The sequence below is a fragment of the Suillus bovinus genome, assembly GCF_016758785.1.
Source record: "Suillus bovinus strain UH-Sbo-P2 chromosome Unknown EDB93scaffold_5, whole genome shotgun sequence".
NCBI classification, from domain to species: domain Eukaryota; kingdom Fungi; phylum Basidiomycota; class Agaricomycetes; order Boletales; family Suillaceae; genus Suillus; species Suillus bovinus.
Window position 1 is genome coordinate 846,892 of NW_024542061.1, and position 26,100 is coordinate 872,991.

Sequence of the window (26,100 nt, forward strand, 5' to 3'; positions counted from 1 at the left end):
ATGGCCCCACTCCCTACAGCGAAAAAATCAAAAGACACGAAGCTCAATACCAAAGGCAAACGAAAAGTAGACGATGTCGATGTCGACGATGACGACGTTCAGCAACCTAAACCGAAGAGGAACAAGCAACGCGTCTTGCTACTCTCCTCTCGGGGTATCACCCACCGCATGAGACATCTCATGAACGATCTTGAGACTCTGCTACCTCATGTGAAGAAAGGTAATGTTATATTTTTTTGACAGATTCATTAGTTCTCAATGGGATCTATCTCAGACTCTAAACTTGATTCCAAGTCGCAGTTGCATCTCCTGCCCGAGATAGCAGACCTGAACAATTGCAATAATACGCTCTACTTTGAGGCAAGGCGACATGAAGACCTATACATGTGGGCTACGAAAACACCAAATGGGCCCAGCATAAAACTGCACGTTCAAAACGTGCATACAATGGATGAACTGAAGATGACAGGAAACTGTCTAAAAGGAAGTAGAGGAATTCTCAGTTTTGACAAAGCGTTTGATCAAACGGAGTGGGGAAAGCTTACCAAAGAGGTTTTCACGCATGTACGTTCATGGGCAATAATGAAAGTAGAATACTGACGCGTGATTACGTTCCGTTCCTCCACGTAGATCTTTGGTGTTCCCCCATCGGCACGGAAAGCTAAACCGTTTATCGACCACGTTTTAACCTTTTCCATCCTCGATAACAAAATCTGGTTCCGAAATTTCCAAGTATGCTGACTCCTTCGGTTTATTGCCGAGCGTTGACTCCGTTTCTTCTCCGTAGATCATAGAAAAGGATCCGTTGCAGCCAAATGGCCCACCTCAAACATCTCTTGTTGAGATTGGTCCCCGATTTGTAATGACGCCCATCCGTATTTTTGAAGGAGCATTTGGTGGCGCAACCGTTTATTCCAATCCTGGTTCGTACACTTGAGTGAATATGTTCGTTGCTCACGTGCTCACTTCACACATAGAATTTATTACGCCTGCTTCCGTGCGCTCAGCAGTCAGACATGCCAGAGGTGACAAATACCGTCAACGGAAAGAAGCTCAGGAGGAGACATCAAAGAGAAAAGTGCTTCGTAAGAGGGACGAAGATGCACTGGCAGTATCCAAGGTGTTCGCGTAAATGCCTACACGTGTCATTAACGCACAGTTGCATCAAGTGGTAAGCACACCAACTTGGGGTGCTTATATGGTATCTCTGGATGATTATCTACATTTGTAGCGTTACACACGTTTTTCGCCTTGGCGATGACATGTATGCCATCTGCTCAACATTTACGCGACAGACGCATCAAGATCTTTCTGCACCTCCTGCTTTTGGAGCATTTCTTTACACGGCTTGCTTTGTGCTCTCTAGCGCTTCTCCGTTAATAATATCTAGTCGTGCACAGCCACCAAGTCTATGTTTGCTTTTGTACGCTCACAAAGGAAACAGCCGTTTTAATGAAACAAAAGGAATTTTGGTTGGGCAAACGTTCCCGAGTGCCTTTACTGATGCCGAAGCTCAGCCGTTCCAGATGATGGGCCACGCGCCTTTTGTTGTGTCTCAGAAGTGCAGGTTGCCATGCGTGGGTGCGTGTACATAACCGAAATATATCCTATATAACAACTCATGTCCTTCGCTTAATAGAAAATCATTTCCCTGGCTTCAGTCGCTGATATCTCCAGGATATCCCTTGTCTATTGCCTGGTAGACAGTCGATATGCCTGTGTCAATAGACATCATCCCGTTTTCAGATTCTTTGGAATTGTATGGTGAACCGGATTTTTCGTGAGCTTGAACTCAAGTCAAACGTCTCGCTTGTGCTGATAGACCTTGCTAGATCTGCGTTCTCTCTGGCAGGCCATGTTCTGATCTCACTCAGTTCGCCTTCGTTTATGTTCCAGCGCCGGCGGAGCACAACGCGTGCTTTGATGCAATCGCTCACAGTCACATTCGAGGGACAATCCGAAATAATCACTCCAGACATTGGATATGCCGCTCTGCGACTCTGCTCCATCACTCGCGAGCTTGTAATCGGTGAACCCATCGACCTTGCCAACGAAGGGCACGAAGATTCCAATAAGCCCTGCTCTTGGAATGTTATTTTTGACATCCCTGTTCCTGGTTGGTTGCCCACTACGTCTATGTACGGAGATCGCAATGCAGTTGAAGCTGGGACGCGCTATGCCTTGTATGCCACTGCAACTTTTATCTCTCTCGAGGACGGCAGCTCCTCCATATTCAGCAGCTTTTTCTCACCTTTTAGCTGTCGCACTCACACAATCAATGCGCCAAGATGTCCAGTCACCCTCATTCGTTTTGCCGAGGTTCCTTCTACCCCCTCCTCGGTGTCTTCCACTCCTGTCTTCCCGATGGCATTGTTCATCGTCGATGCGCAATCAGGAAAAGACGACACAGAAACAGACACGACAACTATTCCGCCTGACATCCTGAAGAAGATTCAGGTCGTCGCATCCATTCCCACCGCAGTGACTTTGGATGAGACATCCGTTCCTCTTATCCTGCGCTTACAAGGCAATGAACTGGACGCCTCTCAGCGAGAGCGCCTTCGAATAACTGATTTCACTGTTGATGTTGAACAGATTGAAACGTACAGGTGTGTTGCATTATTGTCCATCTACCATCCGTGGTGCTAACGACAGGTCTATTCAGGAGCATTACTTCTCTTGATCGCGTAGCTCGATTTGTGGTCCCGCCTAGGACGCAACAACCCCCTTCTTTCCCCCTTCGGAATGCACATCCTGTGCATACACTCTATGATGTCGGCTTTCTCATGACTCCATATCCTTCTAAAACTACTTCAACTCGTTCATTTTCCCTCTTCGATCCCTCAAATTCCGGGAAGTATATTATTTCCGGTGACGGTCGCGTCTTCATGCATGACTCTCCAGAGGGCGATGTGACCCCTCACTCTCCTTCAGAGAACTGGTATGTGCTGGAGGCAAATATACCTTTGGCACCAGATCCCCACCAATTGGATTGGGCTGGGATCCGCAGCCGTCGCATATCTGAAAATACCCCTCTCTTCAGCGTGTGCCACGCGATGCACATTGCACTCCGGTGCGTCTACAAACAACCCGATGGCGAGGTTGTGAGCGAACGCCTCCACTTTTCACTGCCCATGCAGCATGTGCGGGTAGCTGTCCCACTAATTATTCCGTCCCCTACCGATCGCACCACTGTGGACACAACGGAGCTCCAGAAAAGTGCTCTATACAGTCAGAGTCTTCCCGCATACTCTCAGCTCTTCCATTCGAACGGAGAACGCAAGATCGATTACTCAACTCCTCTTCCACTTTACGAACCTCCATCATCGGCTTCGTCGTCATCTTCGTTCACCCTTGATTGCAGTGACGATGATCGAAAATTAATCTCATAATTTTCTGAATTGTTGCATATACACCGACACTCGCACACAAAAACCGAAGACATCGATATTGTCATGTAATATTTGAGACGTTCAGTCCATCGCACTTTCCTTTCAATTTATTTTCGTGCTGCTTTTTCGTCCTCTTTCGTTCTGCTGATCTGGCAGCTTTGCTTGTCTTCTGTTTTCATTCGCATTGATTTAGTCCGCATACCAATCATTCCTCGCACCTCGCAACTAATCTTGGATATCAATTGTATCACCGCAACTCCGTGTTCCGTATATCATGTAACAAACCTACATTGCAACAATAGAGTCTCGTCTCACCATGAAGATAGTCCCCGATCCTAGGTAACATCTGATGTCGCTGTTATTTTATGTAACACTTGCCAGTGCTGTACCGGTCCTTCGCACTGGACGATCCACACTTCTGTGCCTTCAAAGCTCGCAAGGCACACACGCCCTTCCTCGGAGTCTCCACAGCGAAGAACAACTGTTTCTGCACCTATCTAGGCCCATCTCTGAACCTTCGATGACTGTGCTAACCCGCAGCTCATCTGCAGCCTGATTCCGCTCAGCAGCCCCATCTTCATCAGCAATATAACTGATGGACATGTGCGGAAATGCCGGGGCTGAAGGCGATGCTCCATCCCTGTCAAGCGCAGTCATGATATGTTCGTGCAGCGCGACGAGTTCGGTAGTCTTCTTCACAGATATAAAGACAGATCTGAAATAATGATCGCCGACTTCAAGCCTCCGGAATTCGACTGGGATTGAATGCAAAATAGATGGTATGGCTCGTAGAATTGCATCCTGCGTCGCCTTTGCCGAGCTTGCTAGTGTGATATGAGGGATTATATCTGGATAGGAAGCAGCGGACACTGGGCGTGTCTTAGGCCGCTTTGGCAACACCCTCTGTATGAGTTGCAATTGGGCGGGATTGGGCACCAGCCAGAGCGAGAGACCTGATATAGCTTGGTTTTGTCAAACCACAACAACGGCTGATACATACGTACCCATTCGGATCCAGAATGGTATCAATGAAGTGTACCTAGCAGAGCAACGAAAAGCTAGGAGAGCAGAGGGCAGCTCCTACTAAATCAGTGCGAGCAGCTGCGATCCATATTTGGATTAGACCCCATTACTAATAGACGATGACTCATCAAGATCAGGTCCTCGAATAATGAATTTCGGGAAAAGGAGTGTACGCAGGAAAATGAGTTACACATTGTAACGTACTGAGCACGAGTAATATTTGTTCGACACAGAATATACATGATAAAGTACACAAGCAAAAAATCAGTGATCAGAGTCCTTGTCAATTAATAGACTGGCATTACACAGCGCAGTCAGCCATTTGCGAGACCTAAACCTCATCAGTGCGCCCACGAGATCCCAAGCTCACCCAGCTGCTTTCCACTGTAGATGCACCGCCATCGCCAGAATTACTCTCGAACTCAGCCTCGGAGCCTGTCCCAAGTTCACTTACATCTTCAGGCTCGGAAAGAGACTCAGTCTGCTCAAGCGCCGATGCAGCTGCCTCTGGAGGTGATGGACGTGGAGCTGAGTGTGTTATGCTCACCGCCGAGGAAGATGATGGCAGGATTACAGAAACCGCAGTGGAGGATGGAATGTTACGAGCCACCTTTGGAATTGTGTGTGGTTGTGCAGGAGGCACAGGTAGGAGCCGATTACGGACACCAACCAATATGTGGGGTAGATTCAGCAATCCATCTAGCAGCATGCCAGGGAGGAATGACGCAAACGTGTATGTTCCTGCTGTAAGGACAGCAATTGTTAACTCACATGCATGAAAAAGACGGAAAAATAACGAACCGCCAGCACCAACAGCAAATCGGTCGCCACGAATCCAATCTCTAATTTTCTCATACCCCAAACCAACGCGTATACCGCAAATCGTTTTACTCGCTATCTTGGTTTTTGTTCCAGCACTGACGACACCAACTATATGATTCACGAGGACAGAAATGTCCTCCGGTCTGCGAGACTGTCCCATGCTAGTTTCTCCGAGTGCAGCGAATGCCTGACCATAGGTTGCTTTCTCTGAGGGAGTCCAGTCGTCCATCGCGTGTGAATTTGCAAGACTGGAAACAGGGGGTTTCGCCAACGACACCCACATCGACAGCAACGACGCGGATGGAGCTCATGCCTTGTCCAACAGCAACCTCACGGCGTAACACATCCAACGCACGAGAAGTGGCTGCTGCGCTCATGGCACTGACGCCACCGAAAGGCAATCCAACACGTGCATCAGCAGCAGGGAGACACACAATGATGGACTTGCGCCCGCCCGCGCGCTGGGCATCCCCGCGCAGTAATGGTAGGAGTGCTTGAAGTGCCTGGAGAGGAGCAAAGTGTGTGGAGAGAAGATGCGGAAGATATGTACTTCGTAAAGATAGTTGTTCGATGGGGGTTGGTGTCGTATGAATGGATGGAACCGGCAGTGTGAGTAGAGATATTATGGAATGGAGAAGCGGATGGTAAGGGGTGGCTGCATATGGGTCACCAGCGGATGTAATTGGGAACCGTCGGGATAAAGTAGATGCGAGCGACCGAAGAAAGATTGGGATGGTGCCAGGCTAAATGATCTTTGGTTAGACGAACTTGGGGAGCAGGGATCAGTGATTGCACACCTCATTGGGATCAAGGACAAGAGCTCGGACATATCCATGTCCTTTGCTTTCAATGCTGCTGACAGCTTCCGGTGTGGAGACGCTAGTGACAACGATGTATCCTTTCTGCTCAAGTTCGATGATAAGTGGGAGGCCCAGTGGGTGATCACCACCCAACACGACTAGGAAGATGTCAACTCGCAATCCAAGCGGGTAGTAGAAGTGCTTACCAACAACCTGCCGCTTCTCAGGAGTGACAGTGGTTGACCGAACTCTTCTCTTATGGACGCGCGTCATATGGAAGGTAGTGTAGCCAGCGAGTAGGCCAGCTCCAAGAGCTGTTACTGCTATGCTAGAGCTCTTCCATGGATTCTCCATAATCCAATCACCAGCCTTCTCTACGAGAGTCCTCGGGGGTGGAGGTGGAGGCGGGGGTGGAGGAACCTCAAATGCCCCAAGACCGGGGACATGTATGTCAGGGAATGAAGAAAGACCAGGTGGCCCAAATCGAGAGATATCAACCCAAAGACGGTGAACGGCCTCTCGGATGTTTGGAAGACCAGGCGAGGCGACCACCAGAGTATCTGTCAGGAAGCGTTCGAGAGACTGAAAGTACTCCTCGACTTCGTCAATTGAGGGAACCATTGCACAAAATTTGGCAGGAAAAGAGCGTAGAGATCACAGCCAAAGCCCACGCACGAAATGCGAACCCTTTGAGAGCTGGCGGAGCTGCTTCTTGCTGATTCGTATCGATATCTCGGATTCTGCCTCGTGGCTAAGTATAGGGTCTACTACCGGACTTTGCGTGCCGTTCGGCATCATTGCCAACAAACGGCCAAATAATTATGTCGGGATACTTCTATACTTTACACAAATTCAAATAAAGAGTATACCACGGAAAGCTGTCCACCACCACCCACGATAAAGCACACCCCAACCTTCCTCCTGAATAATCAGCCTCGCACAACTGATGAGTCCGGTATATTCATCTTTATCAGTCCTGAGTCTGAGGGGCAACAACTGATGAGTTAAGATGGCCCCGCAAAATGTTAATGAAAGGCTTTACCTGACAGGTTCGATGACTTCAACCGGTGGTGTATCCAGGAGAAGTGCAACTTGAGTCGCCTTGGCTTGGATAGACAGTCGAACCATCATAACTTCCAGTGGAGTGAGCACCAGAGCATTAAGGGCGAGCGAGAAGATGACGGCAGTAACCAAGAGAGGAATGTGGGGCCTCATGTCCTCCCAGTTCCCAAAGTTCTCCGGAAATTGTGTGACGAACAGAAGGTGGCGTGCTCCGATAGTGCTTACGATATATAAAACCCATGAAGTGCAGGCCGCGAGCAAGCCTGGGATGATAAATATGCGATAAGGGTGCCTCCTTTCAGTCGGAGAGAGCAATGCATCAAGCGCTCTTCGTAAAGAGAATGAAGGGATGTCTTCCCGAGTTGTCACAGCCCTTTTATGCCTTTTCAACCAATAGAAATTAAACGAGTCCCCGAATAGAACGCACCGATTGACAAAGACAGCCTCGATTACAGTTGCAATGATTTTTATGAGAGAAGCGATGGCAATTATAACAACAGTACTCTGGTCGTACACCCCAAAGTGAAGATATCCGACGACCACAATGGATGGGATAGACATTTGCTCCCAGAATAGCATGAAACCGAGGGTAGGGACTGTGTTATGGAAAGAGATAATTAGAAATCTTAAGAGAATGAATGCTTGAAGGACCCACGAATTCCTTTGTACAAACCGTCAATTCCCTAAGAAACAATGAAGCGCGAAAAGTTAGTGTCCAACCATCCTTATGTAAATTTACATGCACACCTCTTCTGTGTTGACTCGTCGCAACACGCCTATCAACGACCGAGGTTGAGAAACATGTTGGACATCGTCGATCAAGGGCAATTCTGGAACAGGTTGAACCTTGGGAGTGAAATTTGCCCGCCATCTTATCAGTGCTCCCTTCAGTGGAAACACCAATGCCGCAAAGAAGAGTTTGTAAATCATTAAGCTGCAATGTCAATGCGGAGTCGACGTAGAGTCGTGAGAGGAGAGTGGGAGATTTGTTGGTGGTATCATCCAAGCAGGATCACAATTGATTTTATGCGAGTCAATCACAACTTTCTAAAATGACAAAGACCATTAGACTGCAAGGCACGGACTCGTTATTGGCTGTGTGCCACGTCACCTATACGACCGCAAAAGATTGCAAGGCACTGCCTGGCACTGCATTGCGATACTTGTCCCTAGACTCTATTCCCGAGTATCCTAGGTTATCAAAGTATTCAGCCGAACATTGGTTCAGAGAAGACATAAGTACCATCGGCACTGAAAAAATATATTATGTACTGTCAATATTCAGTGTACCCCTCGACGATCGATCGCCAAGGAATACGAAGCATCATCTGCATGATGGCATTGAGGCTGTGTCCGCATCTGTTGTACAACTAAGTTGTTGCGCGAGACTTGAAGCGCCCTACTTATTACTTGAAAGTTTTTCGCAGGAAATCTCGGTATTAGACGGGATGTCTGAATAGGCGAGTCACTGCAAGCGTCGCTGCGTCGATCATGACTAAAGTGACTGACTGGTTTTGTGGACTGTGTGCGATAGCCAAACTCCTGACGGAGTCAGCCACTTGAACACAGCGATTCAATATGACCCGTCCGAAGGTCGGTGGAACCGAGGTACTGCTTTCTGTTACAAGAAAACACATCCACAATTCCTGCCATCCGAAACCTTCAGTAAAAATCCGATGCAATAGCCTGTCTTGGACCTTGGACCTCGTCAAGTTCGACCCGTTCGAAGGTTTGAAGGTCATAAAAAAGACGTAGTCGCAGTCGAGTTTTCACTGATAGACAGTGAATGGCGACGGCCTCGTACGACAAGACACTTTGTTTGTGGGACTTGATGAATGGTGTCTTGTTGAAGAAGATTGAGGGCGTCGCAGTGAGGTACGGGGATTAGTGGTATCACGAGATGTCCAATTCAAGCAAAAAAAAGAGAACTCATCGCTTGGCACGGAGGCAGCAACGGGTCAGAGTTGGGTCTTGGCCGCGGTGCTTTTTAGGCACACCCTTGCCAAGGCTCACAACTACCAGTTATGTATGTTCATTCGGACTTCTCTGCAGACGGTACAGCACTTGCAACAGGTTCATGGGATGAAAAGAATAAGTTTTGAAGCACGGAATCATGGCAGCTTCTGGGGGGCCTAATAAATTGTTGCGCTGCTCTCTACAAGCAAACAGTTGTTTACTGCATTCGGTATTTGCCGTTTGGTGAACATCTCGTCATCACAACAGAAAACAATATTCAAATATGGGATCAAAGCACATCACAACCTTCAAGTTTCAAGGCTTGCTTAGAGCCTGTACAGCAACAGATTATATGATGGATTATTTGTACAATTGTTCGCGCAGATTATTCCCGCGGTGTGAGCTCCAGTGTGACTTTGTGTGACATACAGTGTGACTCCGCGCTGAACCTCCTCGCTGTCAGATATGGCTCGCTCGCAAAAGCCAAAATCTGTGGCGGCAAATCCTAGGAAACCACCATCCGGAAAAACTCGTTCGACGGTGCAAGAAAATGTGCCATCTGAAATCTTGACAACCAGTACAACTCCGAGTCGAACCCATTGGACTGAAGATCACACCTTGAGGCTGATCAAGTTTCTGGCTTCATGTAGATCAGAAGCTGGTGATGGAATGAACTTCAAGATTGGAGTCTTTCAAGCTGCAGCTGCTCATTTCCTTGAGCCCCCTGAAGGAGTTTTGAAGGAAGGATGGGTGCCACCTGTTGCAAGAGATTCTTGTGCTTGCAAGAACAAGTGGGCTGCAGTAAGTGCATCTATTCTTTTCTTGATGCAACTCACACATTTTCAGATACGAAAAAAATACAAGATCGTTCTTGATATCAAGGCCCAGTCTGGCTTTTCTTGGGACAACGAGTTTGGTGCTGGCATTGACAGTACATTGGAGGCAGTATGGGCTGCATATGTCAAGGTATGGTTTTTTTTCTGCAGTATACTATGTATCTCATTTTTGATTCAAGAGGCGCCCTGATGCTGCACCATTTCACAACAAGGGATGGCCACACTTTGATGAACTCGATACTCTTTTGTCCACTACTGCTTCAAAAGGAACTCACACATTTCATGCTGCGTTGGAGGAGTCCCATGAGCAGTCACCTGATCTCGATTTTCTAAATGAAGAGGGCCTTCTGCAGCCTGACCATGTCAAGAATTCATCTCAAGATGATCAGGATGTTCTAGATGAGAGTGGGGATGATGAAGACTTGATCCCTTGGGACAAAACTCCACCTCGTCAAAGTCACACTCCAGCTCCCCTTCCGAAGCAAAAATTTGACAGTATCTCTGCTTCTACTTCCACCAGTTCAACTTTGGGTCCAGCATCAAAGAGGCATCGTGCGAGTGGTGCCGCAGCACTGTTTGCTATTGCTGACCAGTTTTCGGACTTCACTGATGCATTTCGCTCAAGTTCTCAAGCCCAGTCATCATCTCTTGCTCCATCGCCAATTCGAAGGCAGTGTGCCATGCAACGTGCCCAGAATGTCGAGACCCATCTCACTGGTGATGAAATGGCTGCTCTCATCAAAGCCTTCCAGACTGATGTCAGTGCTATGGATGCATATATGGTAATGCGAGATGACAATGCTTGTCACTCATTCATCAATCGAAAAATCACGCACATCAATAGTCAATAATTTTTTAACTTCTATGAGAATATATTAAGTTGACCTCTACTGCCTTCTATGTGTTCGTTGACATTCCCGCAGGAATACTTGGTAGTCTCGCCACATTTTGTTTCCTATCTCTTCTCTTTGTTCCTTTGCTGCTTCTCGTTCTTCAAAATTTGCTGGTCCTTCTGCTAGATCTCCCCTATCATTCCCCAACTCCGAGCCATCAATACTACCATCATTGAATTCATGTATTTTATCCGGGTCATGAATCTGAATAAAGTTGTGTACAGCACAGAGTGCGGGAGGGATACGAGCTTGGAAGGTCATGCTATATTCTGGTGGGTTTATGAGTATCGGAAATCGTCTCTTGAGTACACCAAAAATCCGTTCAACAACATTTTGTGCTTGTGCATGTCGGAGATTGTACAATTCAAGTGAATTTTTCGGTCTAGCAAAAGATGTTGGTCTGTGGACAGATTCAAGGACTTAGAAAATATGAACCTCACGGCAGCTCGGCCCCACTCTGCAAGATGGTAGCAAACATTTCGGTGAGGTACAAGCAGTGCTTCACATATACCAAACCCTGAATCAGCAAGATAATATCTTCCCTTTGGAACAAACAGATCCATCAGCTGAGCTTCATTGAACAGCATGGCATCTGATACTGATCCATCCCAGCCACTGAGGATATACTGGAATTGGAGATCAAAAGAACAGCATGCCAGGCAGTTTTGACTGATTCCTCCTTTTTGGTTATGTGCAAGATGCCTCTCATCTGCAGAGGGGCAGCAGTTGATGTGAGTGCCATCAATTGCCCCAAGAGCTCCTGCGAAGTACGGAAAGAACTTGGGGTTCTTGTGAATTTCATGTGGAATAGGAAAATCTTCTTTTGGCAAAAACACATATCTCTTGTAGAAAGGCGAGGATGAGAGAGCAAGAAGAATTCGCTTGAAGTACCTGATTTTTTTGAGTCAAGTAGACAAGCACTTTGAAAAAAATGGTACTTTGTAATTGTGGTATGTGAGTGTTGAAACCTCTCAGCAACATGTCGACTTTTGAGGCCTGTGACACAGGTATACAAAAAAATTGCTGTTTGTTCTTCAAGTGTGATGAATTTTGAGTCATCTAACCCAGAGTCCCGTAGTTCTTGAACAAGTGCAAGAAATACATGCTTTCGCATCCCAAGTTCATTTTTGATCCTTTTGGGGTGTCCATTGAGAAGTTCCTGGACCCATGCAAAGCCAGACAATATAGAAGTATGATATGGCTCTTTGTCAAGGTATGGAGTAATACAGGCTACAGCAATTGTAATAATTAACTGTGCAATCATTGCTGCAACAGTTTACAAGAGATGGAGCCTGTGTGGCAGGTCCTTTGGATGAGGCATGGTATGATGTCAGCGCAGTTTTGCCCCTATGTTAGGGTTTGGATGAGTGATGTCGGAAGGTGCCGAAAAGTCACACCAGGTTGTGTGGGAATAATCTGTACAAATAATCCAAAGCGATAATCTGTGTAATAATCTGTTGCTGTACAGGCCCTTATGCAGCAATTGCTGAACTTAAAGAAGGCAGTGAAGATGAGGAATCTAAACTATAGGGAAAGTTGGTGCTAAGCCAAGAAAACACAGATAGTTCCAGGTGCGAGTGATATATCGACCCAAGGGCAGCTGTCTGAGTCAAGGGAAACCTCTCTTATAAAAAGAAGGACACCAAACTACTACTAAGGTAATAGGACTATGAAATGTGCAAAGTGCAAGGCGAGAGTGATGCGTGATACGATAAGCAGACATGTGTAGTGATGTGTGGGCCTGGCTTGGCATGAAAGCCCTGGCTTGGGCTTGGATTTTGGGGGCTTAGGCCTTGCAAAACCTTAGGCCAAGCCATGGGCCAAAGCTGCAGCTCGGCTTGGGCTCAATGATGGCTTTCAAAAACAAATGACTCAAAATTCAATATAGTAAGTAGTGCTCGAGTCCTACAGTACCTCATTGTCATCCACTGAATCAACATCAGACTCTGAATCTTCCTCCTCCAAAATCAGTGTATCCCATCCAGGCTCATCATCTGCTGGCTTGACTTCTAACCCATCAGTCTCATGTTCGGACACATTGTAAAGCCTCCACAATGTCTCCTTCCAGCCAATTTGCTGCTTAGTAATTGTGATGCCTCCTTGTGAGAAAACTCACTCGCTCGATACAGATGCTACCATGATGGACAAGTAGTCCCTTGCCAGCAAAGCCCACACTGGATACCTTAGGGCATTGATCTTAACCAAAACAACAGTCAGCATCAAGTGAGTAGCAAGTAAAATGACTTATACCCCACTACTAAATAGTGGTCATACCTGCCAAGGGAGCAGCCTCAATGGTTTTGATGGATCTCTGATGGATGTGGCTCCTGGTTCTGCCTCAGAGTTATCTTCAGAGTTGCTCTGAACTTTCCAAATGAGTCTCTTGAGGCTGCCAATCTTACTTTTTGTAGTTGCAGGCTGTGACAATACAAGTGACTGATTGAGCTTGTTGTAGTGTTGTTCAAAGACATTCTCAGCACAAGCAAGCAAATCATCAAGCAAATTTGATGGCCAGTGCTTTTTGAAGTATGTAAGTTTGGATGTTGGATCAAGTACTAGTATGGTAAAGTTTGTTAGAGTCGGGATGATAAGAATAGAAAACAACAAACACATGGCAATAACATAGGCAGCAGTGTAGTTTTCTTGTAATATTCATCTAGCTTCTCTGCTGCTGTCTTGAGTGGACTAGCAAACTAAATGTACTTGTGCCTTTCCGCTTGCAAAGACCATGATTTGTGAAGTGTCTCTAGTGCAGGAATTGTGAGATGGAGAGTTGATCCTTGATCAGACAAGAAAGCCTGCTGTGCCACATCAGCATAGGAAAGAAGGTCTGTGAACTGGCTAACCCATGTCCACTTGGCAGATGTCAATTGCAGAAAGTCAATTTTGGCATGCTTTGATAAATTTTGCTCTTGGCATCCCATTTCATACACAAACATATCAACATGCTTTAATGGCAAGTCAGAGTAAGAACAAAAAGGTGTGGTGGTGTATCATACCTGCTTGTTGCAATCAGCATGATTAAGCATGATGTAAGTTGAAGACCAGCGGACCTTGATATCAATTAGTAGTTGTGTTGGCAAAGAGACACCTGCTTTCATCTAAACAGTTCTATATAGCTCTTTCTGTTTTGCCAAGAAACATTCTTTGACACAGATGCTGCGGACCAGACTAATCTCATCATAATTGATCCTCTGAGCTAGATCCGGTTCATGAGCATGTAGGTTATGGGGGTTATAGTGGGGTGCCTTGCTATAGGTGCTGATGAGTTGTTGTGTGCTGAGGTTAATAACATGTGCTAAACAACTGTCAGGCTTGTTAGCAGTTCCATCAACCAAATCGAAAAGACTCACTTTACCTTGCATTGATGCCATGGGAAGTCTTTGTGGTACTTTGCCTCATACAACTTCGAGAATTCCTGCAACATGGTACTATTGTTTGCTGCATTGTCATATGTGACATGGCCAATCTAGGTCGAGATATAAGCACTGTTATTGAGGAGGTGGAATTTTACTGACTTTGTGTGTGACACTGACATGATCAAGCACCTTGAATAATGCACCACCTAAGCACTGGCCATTATGGGCATTATTGAGCCAAGTAAAGCCAAGTAATGCATTCCCAGATACCCATTGCATCAGATTGTTTTCTTTGATCCAGTGGCCAGTGATGGCAAAATAACCATTTGAGTTATCGGCCTGCCATGTGTCACATGTAATATTGACTGCACCACTGACGGATTGGCACTAAAATCGTGTCAGATACAAGCAGATACTGTGAAGCATGGTACATACATTCAATTTCTTCTTGAGTTTGGTCAAATGGTTCTTGAAAACACACGTGGCCTTTCAGCCTGGAATCTTAACTCCCTGTGTGGCACATGAGGCAACATCTATCATTTCTTTGAACTTAGAGTGCTCAAGAGCCTGTATGGGCTAAATTCTGTTAGTTTTCAGCCAACAATATCAATATGAATGAGTCTTACTTGATCTGTGGTGACAAGCCACTCAATTGCAGCTTTTCTAAAATTCTGATGGGTGTAAGGGATGGTGTGCTCTGACAATTTGCGCTCGGTCAAGTGCACATCAATCTGTTGCTGTGCTTGCATGGCTTTCTTTTTCTTGGCTGCGAGGTCACCCAGCAATTTAGATGCATTGGCCTTGGCCCATGTTTGGTAATTTCCTGCAAATTTGGCTTCTGCATGACAGCGGAGGGTTGACGTCTCGTTTACAATGGTACATTGAGCCCTAGTAGTAGCAAATATGTAGTGTTAGTGATGTAAAGAAATATGCAAATGATATGACAACATATGGACAAACTTTGCACTTTCGATGTTTTTTGACCTTGCTGTTAGTGTGAGTGCACTCAAATGGTTGACTGAAGAATTGGTCGATGTTGTGAGTTCTATCTTTGCATGTGGGAGAGGTAGATTCATTGATGATGAGGTACATTATCTTGCAGATAGACTTACACTTTGGATTTGTCTGTGCATCTTCACGCTCATTATCACCAGATATCTCATCTTCATCAATTTCTTTGACACGTGCCCTTTTGCTGGTGGTTTCAGGTGTGGTGGTGTCAATGTTTGATGCATGAGTAGATGGGATGAGTGCTTGTGGTGGTTCAGTGGCCAGAGGATGGGTGTCATCGGTGGTGAGCTTCAATGCCTCTGCAGCATGAAAGGCATTGATGGCTCTTGTTTGAGAGGGGAGAGCTGTCTTCTTGGAGTGCTCCAGGAGTGCAGTGGTTGGTTTGACTTTGCACACTGAAATCGGACCATACTACTACTAGTACCAACTTCAGATTTGAAGAACTGTAACCAACATTGGATCTCAAAGACTCAAACAATAACCATTGACTTGGGCTTGAAGCCAGCTGCATCTTTGAGTCTGCTAGCAACTCCAAAGTGCAATGTGCTGAGGCCACTGTAACAATAGTTGCAGCGCTGGAATCAAAACCTGCATTTCTGATACTCATGTCAAACAGTCCTTGTCTGATGCATCTCCAACATTCCAATCCTGATCCCGATGCCTGATGCCGACCCAAAAGTTTTGGACCCAACATTTTTGCATTGGACTCGTCCTTCCTATGTCCTGTCCAGTCGTATATATCCCCACTGGTGTGTATTTACTCATTTTTGCATTATTGAATATTACAGACAGCATTATTACATGTTATCTACAAAAGGTGCAGTACTCATGCTCTTTTACATACATTCAGACCTGATTTTGTGCTACTGTTTTTGCCTAATGCACTCCAAAATTCTACATAGACACTATATAATATCTAGTACTTCCTACCTATGAAATTACTTACTTTTCCCTACTCAGTGGTAGGATGGAAGTTATTGGATATTAGTAGTACTTTATTGTATTGCGAAATATCTATCCGCTCTTTTACTCCGAAACATTTCCGAAACATCTGACACTCATTATTTCCAACAGTCTGACACATAGTCTGACACCTAACCTGACTCCGATATTTTTGGACCCAACAGTTTGCCTTTGGACAAGTAGATTCCTGGCTTCGGATTATCTTTCTATTATTGATAACTAACTATCTAAACTAATACCAAATAGCTACCCCTATAGGATCAAATGCACTTGCCTTGCAAGTATAGCAGCATAGGTCATGCTAAAGATCTACCTAAATATTGTTGTCTAGGTAGTACCATTTTTGCTGAGCCCAGCAGGAATTAGCTTTCTACACCGGAATGCATAGGCAAAACTAGTAGTGAGATAAGCAAGTCCAAATCCTATGTAATAAGCTGCAAGGCAAGCTGCAATGCAAGTATACATGTAATAAGGCATGAGGTCTATCATTTATATGTATTCCAAGACTCCCAACAGGGTGCTGATGGTAGTTATCCTTGTGACTACTACAACATAGTCAACATATAGACAGAATAAGGGAAAATGCATTAACAAAGTCAGAAGGACGAGGATAGGGTGATCCACAAGGTTTGGACGGGCCTCAGAACAAAAGGACTGTCTGTAAACAGTTCAGATGAGTGTGCACAACCTTTGGAAGATCAAGAGAGGTCAAGGGATGGTATGTGATGCATGTGTTAGAATGGCTGGCTCCAAGCCCAGTGCTGCAACCATTGTTACACCAGTGTTCCTCCAAGTACTAATGAATATACTCCATTGACTCCAAATATTAAGGTGAGTTTTCACATTTGCCCCTTAGTCTATCATCAGGAATTTGCATGATGCCTAAGCGGACCTATGAAGCCTATGTAGACCATTTGGGTCCTTAGGTAAATCCCGCCTACATAGGCCGCATCTAGACACACCTGTATAGCATATTAAGTTCATAGACACTGTATTTACCGTAGGCACTCGAAATATGTAGGTTACTGTATACACATTCATAATCTATAGGACTTGTATGCTCAATGAGGCCCATGTAATGCATAATTGGATCTCTCCCTTGCATTGAACACACTAGTATACTATAGTACTAGCTAATACTCATCGTCCAACTCGACACACCTATCCCATTCTGCCACTGCTGCCGCAAATTCTTCAGTTGAGAAGTTGTCCGATGTCCCACCAACACCAATTGGATCCTCGAGGACATTTGCATGGAGACTGTGTGTCTATCAGCAAGACTAACAGATATCAAGCTTGTTGGACCACATACCAAGCATGTCTCAGAAGCCTCTTGCAAATCTTGGGCAAAATATCAGTGTGCTTCATCCCCTCGTCAAAGTCAATGAGCATCTTGTGGTAAATCTTGAAGACAGCAGCAGGGCACTCTTTGTAGAAGCACATCTTAATTCTCATGCCAGTTGTCCACTCCGCCACACAAGCCTCGATCTATGATAGCCAGTTAGTTGTGAAAACAACCCTAGTCCCAAAAGACTCGCCCCAGTAAGGACCGCTGCCATGATATCTAAGCTTGCTCTGCCAGTGGTAGGGTCCTTGAAGTAGCTTGCCAGTGTGACACCCATCGAGTTCTTCCTATTGTAGCACCATTTAATCATGCCCTTCAGAATAATGTTGGCCTCGAATAGTCCTTTGCCTGCTTTGCGGTTCTGTAATGTTACATTCAGTCCAAGCCATCAAATAAATCGAATCAGTATGGCCTGACCTTGCATGTGAGGAGCTTGCAGTTTCCGATAAGAGTGGCAGCAAGTGCTGCATTAGATTTCATCGCCTCTGGAGTTTTTTTATTACTCAATCCAAACTCAGTCTCAACTAGTGGGCGGAGCACAATCTTGAGGTTGCTGCGCAAATTTGAGCCGCGATCGGTGATTTATATTATCAGTCAGACTTGTGAGTTGTTGACAGTACAAGTAATATACTCACCAATTTGTATGCATCCTCATCATAATCAATACAAACCCCTTGAGAGCGGCAAGTGGCCACTCAAGCTTGACCAGACCAGTCATGTGCTTGTATATAATTAGGATAAATGGTCTAGTTGGCCAGAATTGACTGGTAGTGGCTGACCGCAAGATGAACTGTTGTGGAATACAATTTGTCAAAGTCAGCTGAACGAATGTGACCACAAGTACCGCCCTTGCTCATCTTTACTTTTTTGACAAACTGCAGACCCTCAGTAGTAGCAAGTGCAAGATGACCAGCACATTTCATTCCAACAGACGAAAGTGGCAATGGCACTTATTGGGAAGGTGTGAGTGCACTGACACAAGGGTGATGCACACCTGGGTAGTTTAGCATTGCAGGTGACTCAGGGTGACCATACTCCATCAATTCTCTACCACCTGATTCCACAGATGCACCAGCATGTTCACCCTCTGCATTTACCAGCCGCCTTGAAAGTGATTCCAATGGAGATGACATAGGTTGTCCATACTCTCCTGGCCACACATTGCATCCGAGTCTAGTGATCCCTCTGCGGGAGTTCTGTGCAACCAAGCCCCGTTCCCTTGGTGTGGTGCAGGCATTAGGCTCTTTGTGCACCTGCGGGATAGCCTAACAGTCTATACATTGTCAGAAGTATAGTTATGATAGAAAACCTTAACTAACCAGTTGTGCAAAGCTGTGCCCATGATGTTGTGTGGTACGATCTTCTAAGAGTGTTGGATCAATGACATCATCAGATGGTGGCATGTGCCTCACAGGCACTGATGGAATGTTTGAGGCTCACTGAGTGAGATGTGGTGGCATCTGAGAGGTTCAAGCAAGAGCTGGCTTGCATGCTACACTGGGTGGGACAGGTTTAAACACAAACTAAAATGAATCTTGAGAAAGAGTTCTCATTAATACAAACAAAGTTCGCACCACATCCTGATCCAACTCCAGATCTGACTCCGATTCTGGGTCCAAACATTGAAATTCATTAAGCTCTTCAAGAGCTTGTCTGGTCCTGAGAGCTTGTTGAGCATATTTCTCAGTTTTATTGGTTTCCTTGGCTTGTGAGGCGTCTTCTGTAGTACATCAATAGTTAGTAGGTAGTAGTATGATTTGGTAATAAGTACCTTAGGCTTGCTTTTTAATGGTATTGCGATGCACTCAGCCCTCACGAGTGTCTCCACTGGCCACATCAAAATCTATGCCATGATCAATGTCCAAACCATGTTCCGCATTGGGCACTTTTTTCTTGCATCTGCATCCAGCCATCTGTGTGGCCAAGAGTCTGATCAGTGATGACAGGAGGATAACACAAGTTAAAAAAAAATGGATCCCAGTTTTACCCAGGTCTGCAGCAAGATGCAGGATGGTCCCAAGACTTGGGATAGACTCGGATGTCAGATGTCAAAACATTGGAACCCAATGAATAATCAAAAACACTCACTTCAATATGCCAAATTGCAAGGACTGTGGCCATTGGGTCCCCACAACCTCTGGGCTCAACAAGCATATCACCAAGTCCCAACAATACCACAAGAAGTGGCTCAAACAGCTGCAGGATTTCAGTGTCAATGTCTTTAATCTGGGTGGGGGGTTTGTTGAGCCGGGGCCAGAAGAACATGGTGACGGCAGTGAAGACGGACTAGAAGAACTTGATTTCGCCAATGAATTTGACATACCACTGGAAGAGCCAGACTTACCTCACATTACAAGTGAAGAACCATGCCACCAAGTGCAAGTTGAAGTCGAAGAGGTGCCAGACGAGTATGAACCTGTGCAAGTTGGCCTGGGAGACAATGCTCGTTGGATTGAAACCTATCCTACAGAGGCATTAGCAGGTGTGCCAGTGACAACTCAGGAGAACATGCCCACAAAGTTTCACAGAATACAAGCAGACTTGGAGAACAGCAGCAACAGAATGTGGGGACCTTTTGAAGATGAAGATGAGTGGGAGCTTGCAAAGTGGCTCATTCAAAATGTGGGCCAAAATCAGGCTGACAAGTTCCTAAAGCTTCCAATTGTGAGTTGCCTGAGTACTTGATGGTACAACAAATGATCAAATGATTTCGTTATCAAGATCAAGGAACATACCAGACCTTCATATACAACCAACAAGTCATTCTTGAAGAAAATTGATGGCCTACCCACAAAAGGTCCTAAGTGGCATTATGACCTCATCAAGGTTGCAGGAGATGTTGTTGATACAGATGGCGAGATGTTGACAACCAAGTTGGAGTTGTGGCAGTGTGACCCAGTAGAATGTATTTGGGAACTTATTGGAAACCCACCATTCAAGGATGTTATGGCCTTTGCACCGGAATGAGCCTATGAAGACACCTTGGGAAAGAGTCGGATATATGATGATATGTGGATATGTGATTGGTGGTGGGAGACACAGGTAAGTGTCAAATCAGTTTGATGTGGACTTGGTACATACTACAATGCCTACTAACTGACTTGTATTCAACAGAGCAAATTAGCACCAGGTGCTACTATAGCACCAGTCATCCTCGCCTCTGACAAAACAAGTCTGTCTCAGTTTCGTGGAGATAAGTCAGCATGGCCTGTCTATCTAACTATTGGCAACATCGACAAGGAAACACGCTAGAAACCATGGATGCATGGCGCCATCCTGATTGGCTATCTACTTGTGGCAAAGCTAGACTGCTTTAGTAAAGCCACTTGGTCAGTGGCAGGGTACCGTCTTTTTCATGAGTGCATGCAACGTCTTTTGTAACCCTTGATTACAGCAGGGCAGGAGGGAGTTGGAATGGTATGCACAGATGACAGGGTGCAGAGAGTACATCCTATCCTAGCAGCTTATGTTGCAGATCACCCTGAGCAGTGCCTTGTTGCATGTACCAAAGAGAGTTTTTGCCCAAAGTGCCGTGTTCATCGTCAAAATTGAGGAGAACCTCTTGACTCCCTTCTTTGTAACCCAGACCAAATGATGACAATCCTACAGCACAAGCAATCCAGCCAGAGAGTGGCCGCTTATACACGACAAGGCCTATGTCCTGTCTATTGTCCTTTCTGGGCAGATCTGCCCCATGCCAACATCTTTGCAAGTGTCACACCTGATATATTACATCAACTCCATAAAGGAGTCTTCCACAATCATCTTCTGAAGTGGTGTACTGAGATTGCAGAAGAAGAACAGATTGACAAGTGATATCGCACAATGACCAACTACCCCAGCCTTTGATATTTCTCCAAAGGGATTTCTCTCGTGTCTCAGTGGACAGGGACAGAGCACTGTGAAATGCAACATGTATTTCTAGGTGTCCTTGCAGGTGCCGTTCAGCCCACCGTATTTTGTGCTGCACAGGCTGTGCTGGATTTTATCTTCTATGCTCAGTTTCATTCTCACACATCACAGACTCTTGATGCACTCAAAAATGCACTGGATGAGTTTCATGTGCACAAATACATTTTCAAGGATCTCTGTATGCAATGATTTCAATATACCCAAGCTCCATTCAATGACACACTATGTCAAGTCAATCAAGTCACATGGATCGGCCAATGGTTTTAACACTGAATTCCCAAAACGTTTACATATCAATTTCGCCAAGAATGTGTACCATGCAACAAATAGGCGAGACTATGTAGCACAGATGACTAAATGGTTGATGCGACAGGATATGGTGGACCAGTTTTCTGCTTACCTTGACTGGTGTTTGTAGAGATTCCAGGAGCTGGCAGACACTGGTGGAGATGAGGAAGACGATGAGAATGAGACCATCTTGAATGATGAAGTAACCACTCGGAGCGCCATTCATACTGCAAATGATGGCTCACAAACCAGCACCTAGGGCATCAGTGACCAGCTAACACATATCCTCTTAGCATGTCCTTCATTCAGGGCATTGACTGTTGCTGCAATTACACACACTTTCGGTGCTCTGAATTTTTTGCTGGCACTGACACAACATCTGCGCAATGCTGCACCTAATGGACCTGTTGTTAGTGAATGGGATCATTTTGATGGTTATCGACGACTCTCCATCCCATATGCAAAGTTACCTGTGGTTCACATGGGAAAGGATCTTGATTGGATTCGTGCAACCCCCCAAACTGCACCAGCAGGGCGTTCATTCAGTACTGTTGAAAAATTTGACACTGTACTTGTGCATGTGGGCAGAGACAATGAGCACACTCGAGGCACTGCATTAGAAGGTATGTAGCTGGCAACAACTATATACACAATTCCAACTAATACTCACATCCAGGTCTTCAAATTGTGCAGCTTCGATTCATTTTTGATATCCCATGTCACTTAAGAGTGGCGGGACAACTGTGTCATTTAGCTTATGTTGAATGGTTTCAACCATTTTGTGTGCGAGATGAATTGTTTCAGATGCACGCTGTTACACGCTCTTATGCTGGTCGTGCACCCCGCTCCAGCATAATCCCTGTGTCAAGCATCATTCATAGCTGTCACCTCATTTCAAAATTCGGCACTCAAGTGGACAGGAGTTGGGTTGCAGCGCATGTATTGGATAGCTGTAAGACATTCTACCTTAATACATGGATAGATATGTACACTTTTTATAAATTTTGCAACAAGAAGGCTTGAAAAAAATTGGTGCTCAAATGGTTATATCACCCTGAACCTCATTTTCCTTGCATGAATCAGTGGTCTCTGGCAACCGGTGGCATAAGGTGTTGATTTTGAGTAACTGAGCTTGGCGGTTGGCCTCAGTGAGCGTCTTCTCGGTATCCCAACAGTGTTCAATAAGTTGTCGAAGGTATCCAACCGTCACCTCGACAATTTCTAACATGAATGGACCATTATTCAATAAGTATGTGGGACTAGGCCAGTGACAATGATATACTCACTGCTATCCTGTCAACATTGTTCCTCTTCTGCCTCCCTCCTCTCCCGGGCCCATTGCAGATTAAGAGCTTCTTCCTTCTTGAGCTTTTCTAGTTGGATGCTGGCCCACTGGCAAAGAGGCAGACTGTGAGGGAATAATGATATGTGAACAATATACAATTCAATAACTCCCAACTTACAATTTAACCCTAGGCTCGTCCTGGGGCATGTCATTGCCATTGACTTGGAGAGGCTCACTGGTGGGAGAGGGTGTGCTGGGCATGATGTCGTTGGGACAATGGGTGTCCAACTCGGAGTCTGACTCGTAGTCGGCTGACTGGGTGGGACATGGATTGTTGGAGTTGTCAGTAAGTGAACATTGTGATAAATTTTATAAGGACATACTGTTTGAGAGATTTGTCTGCCATTGCAGTTAGTAATGTGGTCTGAGGTATCCAAGTAAAAAAGACGCATACTAGAGAAAGAAATTTGCGTGTACAGGAATTGAGCCGTCTACAGAACCTACAGAGCCTATGATAGACCTATTTAGGAGCACGTGATCTAAACATGCGTACATAGGAAACAGCTGCCTACAGGAATTTTGCATTTTCCTGATGATGTTCTCTCTAAATTTTGGTGGTCACACATTTTAGGCCCTTCCATCTGATGTATAGAAGGTCAATACCAAATTGGCACTTTTGAATGCACAATGGAGAATAAGTCTCATGCACCTACTTATGGAACCTGGGAGACCTATGGTGTTGATTGTCCAGAGAATCTCAATACTGCTGACCATTTCCAGGATACATATCTTCAACCTCTCAAGATATTTGATAATGTTATTGGAGAAATTGTAGATATACAAAACCTCCTCTTAGTCAGAACTAAACTAACCTAGTTTCACAGCTACACCCATATGCAAAGATTGCACTAGATGTGTTGTCCTGGGCGGCTAAAGTATATTTTCACTTTATCTCTTATCATCTCTCACTACTTAGCAATTATTTATGCAGATTATTATAGCTCAAACAAAATGCAACCAAAACATACTCAGACTTCTTAGTAGGTTATGTAGTATTTATAACTTCATGACACAAAATGAAAAGCTCAACCAAATTATATCAATATGCTCTATTCTTGGAAAAATTTGTTGGCAGATCCACGAATGTGCCTGTTTTATTCAAGATTATTTGGACACTACAGAATTTTGTAAGTATTACAAGCTGCTGTACTCTGTATAATCTCAAGCTTCTATCATTGTCACAAAGGCCAAGAATTGGAATTTTTTTTTGGAAACAACAAATATAATCCATAAGTATAATGAGGTATTAGATAGGCTCATGAAAAGCTTCTAGGACCAAGTTTCTCATAACAAAAATGTATATGTCCATAACATGGCCATATATGATCACTATTAAGAACCAAGTTAGATGGACAGAACAAACACATTGGGGAAGTAGTTATTCTAGATGGAGCAAAGGAGCTAGGCCTCAGCTTATGTACTGTGTCTCTTATCTAAGTTTGTGCCCCTAAATTTCAGATGAAGTCCAGAGTAAACCAATGAAGTCTGAGGGTGTCTCAGAGATAAGCTACTCTTTAGAAGAGCATTAGATAATTTTCAGAAAAGTGCAGAAAACTTTGGTGGAGATTTGTCTGCCAGATGAAGGAAGGTGTATAGACTACTTAGAACAAGTTCTGAATAGATATAGAGGAGGAAATAACTGCTGAAACAAAGTCTGAAGCAGGACAAGAAGAGTATGAGTGTGAGAATATGGATCCTAGTGGATCTAGAGACATGGAAATGCTGGAGGAGTGAGGTTTTAGCTTAAGGAACTGGTCTCTAGACCTAAAACAAAAGAGTGAAGAAGCAAGGTTATGGTTCAGTAGAGCAACATACAAACAGCATTGGTTTTCCCTCCAGTTTTGCACAGCATGTATGAGCACATACTTATGTTTAATGTTTGAATGCAAACTAAATATAAACCAAACATCCTGAACATGTTTGAGGATGTCTAGTTCAATGTTTAGTTTAGCAGCTGAACCAAATATATGATTGTATTTAGCATTTGCAAAATTTTCTCTTAAACTGGACTAAACCAGACTTCTGCATCACTGGTACCAAAATCATTCATCTACTTTATAAAAACTCTATTCATAGCATAAAAGTTATTCACCTGTTTACTCAAGTCATCTCATACTGGCCATTATCAACGACAAGCTCAAGATGAGCCTGCTCATTGTGTATCAGGCCACAGATCATAGTATGGTGGATAATAACTGAGAATAGTGTAGTACAAATGAACAGACCATAGATACAGGGTCTATTGAGGCAAATGAGGATTCAATGTCTAGTGTAGTAGTAGTTATGAACATCACCTTCATAGAACTCAGTCCAACTGCTTCTGAGCATATATACTATAAGTGAGTGGGATAGGATGATGCCCACATGTACACTCAGCTTTAGGACAAATGTCCCAACCAAACATAGAGGCATGTGAGGGCACCTAAGGTAAAAATGAGGCTTATACCAGATCATAGGTGCTGGCATGCTAACTTACAGCACCACTAGCACCTCTTTGGTATACAAGTTATAATTAAGCTAGAACTTGAATAAAATATGAAATTAGCATAAAATAATACTGTATTCCCAGGGCATCCTTGATACTCAGGGACATAAATGCATAAGACTAATGGTGGACAGTTATGGATCAGAGCCTAAGTGTCTGAAAGTGTCCCACTTTAAAGGGAAGCCATGTGTAGTACTTACATTGGTAATTCAAATGAACAGACACTCACCTTGCATCAACACCCCCTCTCTGAAGGATTGTCAAATTCTGGCATATAGCTAAAGCCAATGTATATGTGTATGGATCAGAAACAGTACCAGTTACTGAAACAGTGAATTATCTCTAACTGTCTGGGTTCATTATTGGCTAATGAAATGTCCTTTATAGTAACTCTTTCTGGTGGACATCTCAATGTCATGTCAATGTCATTGCTGCACTGGGTGGTGTCGAGAAATTCTTGGAGCATACACTTTTGAAAGGAACTTATTTCCCTACTTGGTAGGGTCTCTTTTGGGAGAAGGTGTTTGGATTTGAAGAGTCTATGCAATACAGGAAAATCATCAATGCCCAGAGGTCAGGTCTTAACCAGATTACTCACTATTGGTTCA

General features: G+C 44.7%; 8 protein-coding genes across 8 annotated transcripts; 4 read left to right on the forward strand and 4 right to left on the reverse strand.

Moving 5' to 3' along the window:
• EDB93DRAFT_1246348 (ribosome biogenesis protein BRX1) lies at positions 1 to 1,132 on the forward strand (the record flags this gene model as incomplete). The annotated part of the gene is made up of 5 exons (XM_041452432.1): positions 1 to 220; positions 275 to 564; positions 631 to 732; positions 788 to 923; positions 978 to 1,132. 5 exons carry the CDS (start codon positions 1 to 3, stop codon positions 1,130 to 1,132), a joined length of 903 nt encoding a protein of 300 aa, XP_041312244.1.
• A 291-nt stretch (positions 1,133 to 1,423) lies between these two features.
• Positions 1,424 to 3,605, forward strand: EDB93DRAFT_674603 (uncharacterized protein). Its single transcript, XM_041457074.1, has 4 exons — positions 1,424 to 1,581; positions 1,640 to 1,780; positions 1,833 to 2,609; positions 2,666 to 3,605. The coding sequence occupies exons 2-4, from the start codon at positions 1,713 to 1,715 to the stop codon at positions 3,390 to 3,392; spliced, it is 1,572 nt and encodes a 523-aa protein (XP_041312245.1). The 5' UTR covers positions 1,424 to 1,581; positions 1,640 to 1,712; the 3' UTR covers positions 3,393 to 3,605.
• A 122-nt stretch (positions 3,606 to 3,727) lies between these two features.
• EDB93DRAFT_1076981 (2',3'-cyclic-nucleotide 3'-phosphodiesterase) lies at positions 3,728 to 4,355 on the reverse strand (the record flags this gene model as incomplete). Its single annotated transcript, XM_041445284.1, has 2 exons — positions 3,728 to 3,885; positions 3,908 to 4,355. Coding segments are annotated over 2 exons (606 nt in total), but the record flags the coding sequence as incomplete, so codon positions are not given.
• A 391-nt stretch (positions 4,356 to 4,746) lies between these two features.
• On the reverse strand, positions 4,747 to 6,658 carry EDB93DRAFT_1238246 (uncharacterized protein; the record flags this gene model as incomplete). Its single annotated transcript, XM_041451521.1, has 5 exons — positions 4,747 to 5,159; positions 5,217 to 5,444; positions 5,515 to 5,980; positions 6,035 to 6,195; positions 6,244 to 6,658. The coding sequence occupies 5 exons, from the start codon at positions 6,656 to 6,658 to the stop codon at positions 4,747 to 4,749; spliced, it is 1,683 nt and encodes a 560-aa protein (XP_041312247.1).
• A 149-nt stretch (positions 6,659 to 6,807) lies between these two features.
• EDB93DRAFT_675347 (uncharacterized protein) lies at positions 6,808 to 8,488 on the reverse strand. The gene is made up of 5 exons (XM_041457076.1): positions 7,847 to 8,488; positions 7,755 to 7,782; positions 7,527 to 7,695; positions 7,080 to 7,472; positions 6,808 to 7,019 (listed from the first exon to the last, which is right to left on the reverse strand). The coding sequence occupies exons 1-5, from the start codon at positions 8,027 to 8,029 to the stop codon at positions 6,890 to 6,892; spliced, it is 903 nt and encodes a 300-aa protein (XP_041312248.1). The 5' UTR covers positions 8,030 to 8,488; the 3' UTR covers positions 6,808 to 6,889.
• A 1,032-nt stretch (positions 8,489 to 9,520) lies between these two features.
• EDB93DRAFT_1076769 (uncharacterized protein) lies at positions 9,521 to 10,139 on the forward strand (the record flags this gene model as incomplete). The annotated part of the gene is made up of 3 exons (XM_041445269.1): positions 9,521 to 9,856; positions 9,902 to 10,026; positions 10,073 to 10,139. Coding segments are annotated over 3 exons (528 nt in total), but the record flags the coding sequence as incomplete, so codon positions are not given.
• Positions 10,140 to 17,250: 7,111 nt separating this feature from the next.
• Positions 17,251 to 18,865, reverse strand: EDB93DRAFT_1246354 (uncharacterized protein; the record flags this gene model as incomplete). The annotated part of the gene is made up of 8 exons (XM_041452433.1): positions 17,251 to 17,377; positions 17,430 to 17,605; positions 17,668 to 17,823; positions 17,880 to 18,015; positions 18,134 to 18,252; positions 18,326 to 18,411; positions 18,457 to 18,727; positions 18,782 to 18,865. 8 exons carry the CDS (start codon positions 18,863 to 18,865, stop codon positions 17,251 to 17,253), a joined length of 1,155 nt encoding a protein of 384 aa, XP_041312250.1.
• A 691-nt stretch (positions 18,866 to 19,556) lies between these two features.
• On the forward strand, positions 19,557 to 22,685 carry EDB93DRAFT_1238247 (Zn-finger domain-containing protein; the record flags this gene model as incomplete). Its single annotated transcript, XM_041451522.1, has 14 exons — positions 19,557 to 20,126; positions 20,184 to 20,405; positions 20,454 to 20,504; positions 20,577 to 20,672; positions 20,715 to 20,832; positions 20,857 to 21,003; positions 21,049 to 21,240; positions 21,325 to 21,517; positions 21,546 to 21,552; positions 21,580 to 21,684; positions 21,724 to 21,753; positions 21,793 to 21,864; positions 21,922 to 22,285; positions 22,339 to 22,685. 14 exons carry the CDS (start codon positions 19,557 to 19,559, stop codon positions 22,683 to 22,685), a joined length of 2,514 nt encoding a protein of 837 aa, XP_041312251.1.
• Between the last annotated feature and the right edge of the window lie 3,415 nt (positions 22,686 to 26,100).